General features: G+C 36.1%; 1 protein-coding gene across 2 annotated transcripts in view; it reads right to left on the bottom strand.

The window, feature by feature from the left end:
- Window positions 1–1599: 1599 nt before the first annotated feature.
- LOC123535479 (uncharacterized protein C1orf50 homolog) overlaps window positions 1600–13597 on the bottom strand; it is a 19197-nt gene continuing 7199 nt past the window's right edge. For both annotated transcript variants that reach the window (XM_045318180.2, XM_045318181.2), the window contains 2 exons: window positions 9760–9891; window positions 1600–3364 (listed from right to left, as the gene is read on the bottom strand). In XM_045318180.2, the coding sequence (XP_045174115.2) occupies window positions 3104–3364; window positions 9760–9891 (393 nt within the window). In that variant the 3' untranslated portion in view covers window positions 1600–3103. The remainder of the gene's footprint in view (window positions 3365–9759; window positions 9892–13597) is intronic.

Raw genomic sequence — 13597 nt, 5'->3', positions numbered from 1 at the left:
TTTCACATCTCATTTACATCGAAATAAAAACATGAGATATGGAATCAAAATTTGCATACCTTCTGGAATCACAGAGTTACACCAAAACCAAGTGTTAAGACCCTATTAGTTGCCTCTTACGATCATGCAAGGGTAAGGCAGTGGTTCCAATTCTTTTCATACATAGATCGTCCCAGAACCACATGGGTCTTAACCATACAAAGGCAAATTTCACCTTAACCTTACAAAGGCATACACCACCATAACCATACAAAGGCAAATTTCACCTTAACCTTACAAAGGCATACACCACCTTAACCATACAAAGGCAAATTTCACCTTAACATTACAAAGGCATACACCACCATAACCATACAAAGGCAAATTTCACCTTAACATTACAAAGGCATACACCACCATAACCATACAAAGGCAAATTTCACCTTAACATTACAAAGGCATACACCACCATAACCATACAAAGGCAAATTTCACCTTAACATTACAAAGGCATATACCACCTTAACCATACAAAGAAATATACCATGGTCATTAACAATTATTGCACCGTCAATTTAATATTGTGGCAGGGTAATTTTGCTAAATATTTGGGCAACATTCAATTTTTTTCTGATTTTACTTTGTCAAATGGTCAATGTGGGCATTAAAAGAATAATAAGCCTATTTTATTCTCAATAAGGTGTGAACTTAATTGGCTTTCAAAGGTCAAATCTGTTTTCTGTAGGTAGCGCTGCACATTGTTGTTTTCGCAAAAATCAAATACCACGAGACCTGTGCCCATATTCATCAACAATTTAGGTCCGACAGAAAACCTCTAAAAATTCAAAATGACATAACTCTCTTTGAAATAATTATCTCAATATTAAAGTAACTTTACACAGCTTTTTGATTCTGTATATGCCATAGTCATGCCAAGTTTGATTAAATCTGTACATAGTTTACAAACATCTAGGGCAAAAATGTAACTTTAACATTTCAAAGTAACTGTACACAGCCTTTTGATTCCGTATATGCCATATTCATGCCAAGTTTCATTAAATCTGTACACAATTTACAAACAAACATGTAGGACAAAATGTAAGTTTAGCATTTCAAAGTCTAAGTAACTTGTAAACAGCCACCCTAATTCATTTAAGAACATACAAGACAATATAACATCATTTTTCTTATAACCTTTCAAATTGTCAGCAACGGGGGACAATTCACTTATATTCAGGGTTTTTTCTTGCTGTTTTGGGAACATAGCCTATACCTTCAAAATTGGGAATTTTGACGCGTAAATGTTCTGAATTGGGAAATATTTAGTCCCATATGATATAGTAAGGATGTGTTAAAGCACTATCTCATACACTTGTTTCACATTGTACAACCTCTTTAACATACTGCCATCAGAAAATTGTCCATAATTTGGTCAATGTTTGTGCAATTTTGATGAAATCTTTTTCAGAATGTAGATTGGGATTTTTTTTACTCATTTTGGGAAAAATACATACTTTTTGGCATTGGGAATATAGCCCAATAACGGCTATAAAAACAGCTGAAAAAAACAACCCTGACATTTCACCCTATCATCAGTGAAAAGAACCTAACAATGAAAAGCAATCTTCAAATGGTTTTATTTTTGTAATGATAATAAAGGCAACAATGTAATAACAAATCAATCACTAGGATTTCATATCATTATGGAATCATACTTAATTCAATCAGTTACATGTTACACTTATGCCACAAAGTGTGTAAAGAATGAAATTTACATGAAATTACACAACTGTAATGTTATCAACAAAGTGATTCTATTTACCATGATTTAATGATGACAATTTCAATTACATGATTAAAACCCATAATAAAAACCATCTGAATGAGCATAATGAATGTACCTTCTACCCTACAAAGATCATATACTGTGCTAAAATATATGCATTCGAGCTTAAGTATTAACAAAATTTCTCGAGTGGTTTTTGCAAATGTCTTAAATATCATTATAATAAGATGATGTTGATAATGCTGAGGGACTGCTTTCTAGTTTATGAGGGCACCAGGATGTATGACCTCTAAAGACCAGTCTAAGAACACAAGCATCCGATTGGCTGTTTCAGAGCACCTGCTTGATACTGACCAATGGCATGAGTATATTCACAGACTGGTCACCAAATACAGTTTTTAAACTGAAATTAATTAAAGCATAAGTAAAACATGCCTCTGCTTCAATGAAAACATTAAAACTTTTATGGTTTACACTGTTTACACTTTAAGACATAAATGCATAAGATATGTAAGTAAATAAGAACAAATTCATTATGAATAAGACTAAGAATCAAGTTTAAAAATCATTGTAAATTCCTTCAAATTTCATAGAAACTGAAGGATAATGTAGGTATAAGTCTTGGTTATATATACAAAATGTATAACATAGCTCAAAAGGTAAAGTCATTTATCCATTAAAACTATAGTGCCTTGAAAATAATATCATTTAATAAATGCTTACTCACAGCAGGGTCTTTCAAAAATGAATTCATTTTGAGTGACCCTGCTCACAGGTTAACAGGTTTTACATGTATAGATTGGCAAAATTTGACACAGCTACTGGGCTTCAACTGCTTAATAATAAAATTTTAATTACTGACAAATTCCTATATAACTTATAAAAAAAACAAGAACAAAAAAACAAACTAACAGAACATGTCAAAAATCACAAAATTTGCTTCGTTTTGTTCTCTGCTTGACAATCCAAAATATAAAATAACTTTAACAAGTAAAGAAAATGCAAAGAAATTAAAAGAGTGCCTGATAAGTTGTTGAAATTTTACAAGGGCAAACAGAAATGATTTCAGACAGAGTCAAGACAGTTTAGGTAATAAAATCTTAATATCTATACACCTGTGCATCTGTCAATGATTGTGTAAGATCAAATTTCAACTCAAATTGATGGAGCGAGCAAAAGCCAATATTTTTTGTGTACTTCTAATAAGGAATTGCAGCAAATCTGCAAACCAAATTATAAATTTGGTTATGTCTGAACCATTTATAAATACTGAGTTATGCTTGTCAATGAATAAAAACTATAAAATAATTAAAACAACCTAAAAGAAATTATTACATTCTAAGTGTCTTTTGGGGTATCATAACCTGTTATGTGACTAATATCAGTCAATTTTGCGGAAGAGTTATTTCGTGATTCGGGTGTAAGTCCTTTAAAATTTGGACTTTCTGCATCAACAATTGCTTTCTGCGCATTCATAACTTTATCAATCAATGCAAAGTCTTGTGAACGCTGCTCAATATACTCCGCTGGTGTCCAGCTCATGTCATACTCCAGTTTGAATGCCCCAACAAACTCATGTGGGCAGCTGGCTCCCCATTCCTATAAGACATAACAGAAATATTATGAAGTGTTGAAAATAAGAATAAGAATAGTATATTATCATTAACAATAACTTTACATAAACTGTACTTATAGCTTAGCAAATTCAGTACTGGAGGTTATAATACTAGAGATCCAATTTTCATATTTGAAAATATAAACGAAGTACAGTTTATGTACACATGAAATTAACAGTGCTATGTATCAAGTTTATAGTACACGCTTAATACATGAATAGCTAAACACAGTATAAAAGTGTATTTCTATAAACTAGAAATACATTCTGCATGCCCATGGGCAAAATGTCAAGCCCGCCAGCTGTCTAAACAAGAGGGCCAAGATGGCCCTAGGTCGCTCACCTAAGAAACACACCATAACAGTGTAAAACATGTTTGACCTAGTGATTTCATGGAAACAAATATTCTGACCAATTTTCATTAAGACTGGACCAAAAAATTGGTCTCTTGCGATAAAACAAGCATTTTCTTACTCTTAGATATGACCTAGTTTTTGACCCTAGATGACCCATGTTCCAATTCGACCTAGATTTTATCAAGGCAATCATTCAGACCAAAATTCATGCTGATCAATTGAAAAATACAGCCTCTATCACATACACAAGTTTTTTCTTTGATTTGACCAAGTGACCTAGTTTTTGACCTCAGATGACCCATATTCAAATTCGACCTAGATTTCATTAAGGCCATCATCCTGACCAAATTTCATAAAAATCAATTGAAAAAAACAGTCTCTATCGCATACACAAGATTTTTCTTTAATTTGACCTAGTGACCTAGTTTTTGACCTCAGATAACCCATATTTAAACTCGACCTAGATTTCATCAAGGCAATCACTCTGACCAAATTTCATGAAGATCAATTGAAAAATACATCCTCTATTGCATACACAATGTTTCTCTTCGATTTGACCTAGTGACCTAGTTTTTGACCCCAGATGACCCATTTTCGAACTCGGCCTAGATTTTATCAAGGTGATCATTCTGGCTAAATTTCATGAAGATCAGTTGAAAAATACAGCCTCTATTGCATACACAAGGTTTTTCTTTGATTTGACCTAGTGACCTAGTTTTTGATCCCAGATGACCCATTTTCGAACTTGGTCTAAATTTCATCAAGGTAATCATTCTGACCAAAATTCATGAAGATCAATTGAAAAATACAGCCTCTATCGCATACACAAGGTTTTTCCTTGATTTGACCTAGTGACCTAGTTTTTGACCCCAGATGACCCATTTTCGAACTCGGCCTAGATTTCATCAAGGTAATCATTCTGACCAATATTCATGAAGATCAATTGAAAAATACCGCCTCTATCGCATACACAAGGTTTTTCTTTGATTTGACCTAGTGTCCTAGTTTTTGACCCCAGATGTCCCATTTTCGAACTCGGCCTAGATTTCATCAAGGTAATCATTCTGACCAATATTCATGAAGAATAATTGAAAAATACAGCCTCTATCGCATACACAAGGTTTTTCTTTGATTTGACCTAGTGACCTAGTTTTTGACTTGAGATGACCCATTTTCGAACTCGGCCTAGATTTCATCAAGGCAATCATTCTGACCAATATTCATGAAGATCAATTGAAAAATACAGCCTCTATCGCATACACAAGGTTTTTCTTTGATTTGACCTAGTGACCTAGTTTTTGACCCGAGATGACCCATTTTCGAAGTCGGCCTAGATTTCATCAAGGTTATCATTCTGACCAATATTCATGAAGATTAATTGAAAAATACAGCCTCTATCGCATACACAAGGTTTTTCTTTGATTTGACCTAGTGACCTAGTTTTTGACCCGAGATGACCCATTTTCGAACTCGGCCTAGATTTCATCAAGGTTATCATTCTGACCAATATTCATGAAGATTAATTGAAAAATACAGCCTCTATCGCATACACAAGCTAAATGTTGACAGACGACGGACGACAGACGCCAGACGACAGACGACGGACGACGGACGCCGGACATTGAGCGATCAGAAAAACTCACCTGAGCATTGCTCAGGTGAGCTAAAAAGTAACATTTATTATACTACTTGGCGGATTCAGAACTGATTTACACTAGCACCTGTATTTGCATATGGAATTTTTTTGACCAATTATAAAAAAAATCTATATAATATGAGTCTATACAAAACTCCTTACCAGGCAGAGATAGGACAAAATACACCGAAAAATTGGATGTAACATGCATGCTGTACCACAGTCTTAATTTTTCCCCATGGCCAATAATAAAAAAGTTACAATATAAGCTATTTATAGTAATAACAAAGGGAAGTAATTCTAAAAAACAAGGTTGCCTCATAGTGTTGAACATGTGTGCCAAGTTACATCAAAATCCCCTTATGCATGAAGAAGACATGCTCCAGACAATGTCATTCTTGTATCTGACCTTTGGCCTCGAAATGTGACCTTTGACCTAGGGATATGGTTCTTGGGCATGAAACTTCATCTCATAAAGGTGAAAATTCATGCCAAGTTACATCAAAATCCCACCATGCATGAAGAAGAAATGCTCCAAACAAGCTTTAATTTGACCTCCAACTGTGACCTTGACCTTTGAGATAGGAACATGGGATTTGCGCACGACACTCTTTCTCACTGAAGTCATTTATGCCAAATATCAGGGCTTCGGAAATTTGCCGGTTTGTCGGTTTTGGACCAATTTTTGACTTTTCAGACCGATTCGTGAAGTGAAAAAACGAAAAAAATCGGTCCCGTAAAAATGGAGAAAAATATAAATTTCGGTCTGATATCTCAATAAACGATCACCTGCCAAGTAGGAAATTGTTGGTCGTACCCTCAGATAATCAATAAACGTGTCACTGGTCTGACTGTCACTTTGATAATCGGTCCGTAATTAGCACGTGACGCAATCAGTGCTCGCGCGGCACATCCTTTAATGTTTGCAGACAGCTGACTGCAATGTATTAAACATTTTTCACTGGTTTCCAATGTTTCTGACTGGATCCAAATCATTTCGACTGGGATCCACGTCTTTTATTTAGAATCCGACGGATGGTTTATTTCAAAAGGCTATGTTTGATCACGGTAAAAACAAATGGTCACTGCATTTGTACATTATAGGTCTTTGATTTAATGAGACATCACACGGAAAACCGATAAAAATATTTTTTATAATTACTTGATTTGAAAAAATTACATGATTCATTTGTTGGGGCTCCAGTTGAAACAAGTGCAGAAAATCGCCTTTGCAACCCGACTGTACAAAAAAGAAAAGAAAAAAAAATGGACTGGCAAACACGAATGATAAAGAAAACCGGAGTGGTGCTGTTTATCTATTCGGTCTTTTAAAAAACGTTTCAAAATGAAATTTTGTTTACATCAGAAGAGAACATATAACTTTATAAAATGTAGTTGCTTATTGAAGTACAACGTAAGTGAAATGAAATATCCGTGGCCAACCGGCGTGACCTTTTGGTACTATACATGCGGGAAATTCGATCTCAGCGTTCACATAACGTACACATTCGGTCCGCGGCAGAGTATTCTTAAAATACTGAGGCTGTTTAGCAGAGAATATGTGTCGTGTAATTCACTTTGACGCATTGTATTTTATAGAATTCCGTCAAAGAATGAGGAAACATCACAAAGTATCTGGCGTGTATACGGTACCGAAGTCACGTGCGTTGGCTTTTAGACTAGTTACGTACACGGTGCCAATCCCTCGGCAATTTTATCCTTGCATGTATTTTCTCGGAAAAACATCGAAATTTAAACAAAGTAACAATCACACATAACACCGAATAACTGTCTTCCTTGTATGGTAACTTGCGGTGACCAGTAACTCAGTTTTAATGCATGACATGCTTATTTCTTTACTCTATCACGTTTTACAAAATTATGAAAATATGTATATGTAATATTGGGAATGCGGTGGGTGGGGTAGCGCCGATGTCAGGATTTTCGTTTCGGACCGATAGAGTTATCAAAATTTCCGGAGCCCTGCCAAATATATACAAATTTGGTCCATGCATGACAAAGTTATGGTCCGGACAAACTTCAATTTGACCTTTGACCTCCAACTGTGACCTTGACCTTTGAGATAGGAACATGGGGTTTGCACATGACATGCCTTCTCATTAAGGTAAACATTCATGCCAAATATAAACAAGATGGTCCATGCATGTCCAAGTTATGGTCCGGACAAAATTGGACGGACACACGCATGGACGCACGCACATACACAGACCCGCCAAAAGTGACAATTATATCGAGCTCACCGCAAGCGGGCTCGACAAAAAACAGGGACATGATGGCTCTAGATCCACTCATCCAAGTTTCACAGCTTGCTTGAACAGTTCTTGTAGAGGGCCACTCAAGGAAAATATCTTTGAAATATTTTTGAAAAAAAGCAAGTGTTTTCCCATTAAAGTAATACAGGTGGGTAAAATGTGTTTATGTTTCAGGATTGGTGGCGGTTGTGGAGGTAGGGGATGAATAAGCAAGACAATATCAAGAAACAGAAGACTCTAAAAGAAGAACAAGAGCACCGCCTTGAGGATGAAGATGCTCATCTGATTTGTCTCTGAATAATAGAAATATTGTCCTACCCATGATGTTCTAAGTCCAAAAGGGGGCCATAATTCTTGTAAAAAAACAATGCAGAGTTATGGTTCTTGCTGTGCAGAGTCAGCTTTTAATGGCAAATAACCGCTCCAAGTTTTAAAGCAATAGCTTTGACCGTTAAGATGAAAAGTTGACCTAAATGCAAAATTTAACCAAGAAATCTGATATTTTCTAAGTTCAAAAGGGACCGAAGTTCTTGCAAAAAGCATGATGGAGTTATGTTTCTTGCTGTACTGACTCAGCTTTTGATGGTGAACAAGTGTTGGAAGTTTTAAAGCAATAGCTTTGATAGTTAAGAAGAAAAGCTGACCTACACACAAAACTTAATCAAGAAATCTGATTTTCTAAGTCCAAAACTGGCCATAATTCTTGCAAAAAGCAGAATGGAGTTATGTTTCTTGCTGTACAGAGTCAGCTTTTGATGGTGAACAAGTGTTGCAAGTTTCAAAGCAATCACTTTGACAGTTTAGGAGAAAGTTGACCTAAACATAAAACTTAACCAAAAAATCTGATATTTTCTAAGTCCAAAAGGGGCCATAATTCTTGTTTCTTGCTGTAAGAGACTCAGCTATTGATGGTGAACAAGTCTTGCAAGTTTTAAAGCAATAGCTTTGATAGTTTAGGAGAAAAGCTGACCTAACATAAAACATAACCAGGCAAAATTGTACCAGCATTTTCCTAGGAGAAGATTTCAAAAGTTTTCCATATAATCATATAGGGAAAACTAGCCCCAATCCCTGGCGGCCATGTTCTTTAACTACACAGAATCATTAATGGGAGAAGATTACTCACAGATCATTGCTGCGGAATTATTTTGAAACTGGCCAAGCAGCTTTCGAGAAGATTTTCAAAGTTTTCCATACTGCATTAAAGGAAATGGTATGTTTTATAACATAACAGAAAGATTTGAAAGAATTTGGTAGTCACCCAAGGAAAATTTCTGTCAAATAATTTCAAAATCGGTTCAGAGGGTCTCTGTGGAGATTAAAGTTTTCCTCTTGGTTGCCATGGTTACCAGAATTCTGCATGTATGACAAAGATTTGAAGGAATCTAAATGGGGACAACCCAAGGAACATCATATGAAGTTTGGTTGAAATAGGCTTGGTAATAATTATTTATGAGATGTTCTTTAACCTTTAGCCTGCTGGCGCCGGTCGGCAAGTTATTCTGTCTTTGCGACCAGTGTAGACCAAGATCATGGTCTGCACTGTTCGCTATTCAGTCAGTAAATTTTCAGTGAACACCCCTTCGAATGAATAGTATTGCCGGAATTGAATGATGGACCAGTCTATTTTAGAAATTAAGCAGGGTAAGTGTTCAAGTACCCGTAACTGTGGATCAAGGACAAGCAGACTAACCATGGATGGATGGATGATGGACATCCAGCAATCCTATAATCTCACTAAGAGCACTTCATGCTCAAGTAAGCTTAACCCTTACACTGCTAAATTTCTATTTTGAACTTGTCCATCTTTCTTCTTCTTCTCATTCACGCTTGTCCATCTTTCAATTTGGACAGTTCCACTGGCTGTTAAAAGGGGTGCTTAGTGCTTACCAAAAATATACTGACTGAATGGCGAACAGTGCAGATCTTGATCAGACTGCATGGATGTGCAGGCTGATCAAAATCTACACTGGTCGCAAAAACAAAATAGGTCATGTCCAGCATGATAAATGTTAAAATCTTGGCAACTTAAGTAATATAAAAAGACATAATTATATTCAGACTTGATATTTATGTATACAGGCCTTAATATATTACCAATGAAGCACACATACCTCCGGTGAGAGGATAGAGAAATAGTTTTGTCCAGACTCTCTTTCATATAGGTAGTAGATTTTTCCTGGTTTCTTGACAAGATTACAAGCAGCATGGTGTAGCATTGCATCTCTCTTTGCCTCTTCCAAAACCTAACACATTAGAATAATATTATATGACGATTTTTAACTTTGAGTTTTTCTGTACAATTTTGTACCAAAAAGAATAAATAAAAAAAAAATGTTGATTAAAGTAGAAATCAATAAAATATTTCACAGAAACTTATCAGATAATACCTAAACAAGAGGGCCATGATGGCCCTATATCGCTCACCTGTTATCATTGCACTTGAGGACAAGAAGGTCCTCAGAAAAAATATCTAAGTCCAAAGGACAGTAACAACAAAGGTAAGAAATTTAACCAAAAAGAAAAAAAAAATTCTTACAAGGTACAGATATGTCAAAATACACCTACAAATTGGAGGTACCATCCATGTTGTACCACAGAAAAGTGGTCTCGGTTTTTCCCTACGGCCAATAATAAAAAAGTTACTAAAAATAAGCTATTTATAGTAATGTAAAAGGGAAGTAATTAAAAAAAAAAAAAATATTGTAAGTGAAGAAAAGAAGGATCTGCCAAATAAATCTGTTGACATAAATGAAATTTCAGATCAGTATCTTCATTAGTTACGGAGATATACCCATTTTAATTTGAAATGAAGGGAGGTAATTTGACATAAAATCAGTGCATAGTTATCTACCCTGATTGGCTCTGTCCAACTAATGACAATAATGAAATTTCAAATAAGTACTATAAGTACTTACTGATATAAATCCATTTTGATTACAATCAAGGGAGGTAATCAGATATAAAATAACTCTGAACCTGGATCTGATTTGACATGGAATCCAAGAATTATTGTTGTTGAAGTTATTTTGGAAGTTTGTATCAAATAAAACCATAAATGAAGTCTCTATATGGCTGCAAAAGCCAAAAAAGCCAATTTTGGACTTTTAAGGGGCCATAACTCTGGAACCCATGAAGAAATCTGGCCAGTTCAAGAAAGGAACCAAGATCTTGTGGTGATACAAGTTGTGTGCAAGTTTGGTTAAAATCAAATCATAAATGAAGCTGCTATTGTGCAGACAATGTCAAAATAGCTAATTTTGGCCCTTTCAGGGGCCATAACTCTGGAACCCATAATGGGATCTGGCCAGTTCAAGAAAGGAACTGAGATCTTATGGTGATACAAGTTGTGTGCCAGTTTGGTAAAAATCAAATCATAAATAAAGCTGCTACTGTGCAGACAAGGTCAAAATAGCTAATTTTGGCCCTTTCAGGGGCCATAACTCTGGAACCCATAATGGAATCTGGCCAGTTCAAGAAAGGAACCAAGATCTTATGGTGATACAAGTTGTGTACCAGTTTGGTAAAAATCAAATCATAAATAAAGCTGCTACTGTGCAGACAAGGTCAAAATAGCTAATTTTGGCCCTTTCAGGGTCCATAACTTTAGAACCCATAAAGGAATCTGGCCAGTTCAGAAAGGAACCGAGATCTTATGGTGATACAAGTTGTGTGCAAGTTTGGTAAAAATCAAATCATAAATGAAGCTGCTATTGTGCAGACAAGGTCAAAATAACTAATTTTGGCCCTTTCAGGGGCCATAACTCTGGAACCCATAATGGGATCTGGCCAGTTCAAGAAAGGAACCGAGATCTTATGGTGATACAAGTTGTGTGCAAGTTTGGTTAAAATAAAATCATAAATGAAACCTCTATCGTGCAGACAAGAAATTGTGGACGGACGACGGACGAAGGGCGATCACAAAAGCTCACCCTGTCACTACGTGACAGGTGAGCTAATAAAACCATAAATGAAGTCTCTATATGGCTGCAAAAGCCAAAATAGCCAATTTTGGACCTTTAAGGGGCCACAACTCTGGAACCCATGAAGGAATCTGGCCAGTTCAAAAAAAGGAACCAAGATCATGTGGTGATACATGTTCTGTGCAAGTTTGGTTAAAATCAAATCATAAATGAAGCTGCTATTGTGCAGACAAGGTCAAAATAGCTAATTCTGGCCCTTTCAGGGGCCATCACTCTGGAACCCTTAATGGAATCTGGCCAGTTCAAGAAAGGAACAAAGATCATATGGTGATACAAGTTGTGTGCAAGTTTGGTTAAAATCAAATCATAAATGAAGCTGCTATTGTGCAGACAAGGTCAAAATAGCTAATTTTGGCCCTTTCAGGGGCCATAACTCTGGAACCCATAATGGGATCTAGCCAGTTCAAAAAAGGAACCAAGATCTTATGGTGATACAAGTTGTGTACCAGTTTGGTAAAAATCAAATCATAAATAAAGCTGCTACTGTGCAGACAAGGTCAAAATAGCTAATTTTGGCCCTTTCAGGGTCCATAACTTTAGAACCCATAAAGGAATCTGGCCAGTTCAAGAAAGGAACCGAGATCTTATGGTGATACAAGTTGTGTGCAAGTTTGGTTAAAATCAAATCATAAATGAAGCTGCTATTGTGCAGACAAGGTCAAAATAGCTAATTTTGGCCCTTTCAGGGGCCATAACTCTGGAACCCATAATGGGATCTGGCCAGTTCAAGAAAGGAACCGAGATCTTATGGTGATACAAGTTGTGTGCAAGTTTGGTTAAAATAAAATCATAAATGAAACCTCTATCGTGCAGACAAGAACTTGTGGACGGACGATCACAAAAGCTCACCCTGTCACTACATGACAGGTGAGCTAATAAAACCATAAATGAAGTCTCTATATGGCTGCAAAAGCCAAAATAGCCAATTTTGGACCTTTAAGGGGCCATAACTCTGGAACCCATGAAGGAATCTGGCCAGTTCAAAAAAAGGAACCAAGATCATGTGGTGATACAAGTTTTGTGCAAGTTTGGTTAAAATCAAATCATAAATGAAGCTGCTATTGTGCAGACAAGGTCAAAATAGCTAATTCTGGCCCTTTCAAGGGCCATCACTCTGGAACCCTTAATGGAATCTGGCCAGTTCAAGAAAGGAACAAAGATCATATGGTGATACAAGTTGTGTGCAAGTTTGGTTAAAATCAAATCATAAATGAAGCTGCTATTGTGCAGACAAGGTCAAAATAGCTAATTTTGGCCCTTTCAGGGGCCATAACTCTGGAACCCATAATGGGATCTAGCCAGTTCAAAAAAGGAACCAAGATCTTATGGTGATACAAGTTGTGTGCAAGTTTGGTTAAAATAAAATCATAAATGAAACCACTATCGTGCAGACACGAAATTGTTGACGCACGCACGGACGTACGGACGCACGGACTGACGACGGACGACAGACGAAGGGTGATCACAAAAGCTCACCTTGTCACTATGTGACAGGTGAGCTAAAAACACTAAAAGTTTTTGATCTATTGTTACACTGCATTTACAATTACATATGATAACTTTGATATCAAAACCCTATGTCAGCAACAGAACTGTTCTGAAAACAAAACAGGTATGATTTTGAACCAAATTTAAACTCTAACAGGCCCAACATCATTGTATCAATTAAATCAGCAACTGTTTGATTTAGCATAACTCTGTTTGTCATGTTTATTGCAAAGTGAAATTTTGCAGAGTGGTCTGTAGATGCAGCATGCTATTTTAACAAGAGGGCCAAGATGGCCCTAGGTCGGTCACCTGATAAACATACCATAACAGTGTAAACATGTTTGACATAGTGATTTCATGGAAACAAATATTATGACCAATTTTCATTAAGATTGGATCAAAAATGGGGTCTCTTAAGTGTAAACAAGCACTTTCTTCAATTTGACCTAGTGACCTAGTTTTTGAGCTAAGATGACCTACA

Source organism: Mercenaria mercenaria, chromosome 12 (genome assembly GCF_021730395.1).
Source record: "Mercenaria mercenaria strain notata chromosome 12, MADL_Memer_1, whole genome shotgun sequence".
Taxonomy (NCBI): domain Eukaryota; kingdom Metazoa; phylum Mollusca; class Bivalvia; order Venerida; family Veneridae; genus Mercenaria; species Mercenaria mercenaria.
This window is presented reverse-complemented; position numbering and strand designations above follow the sequence as displayed.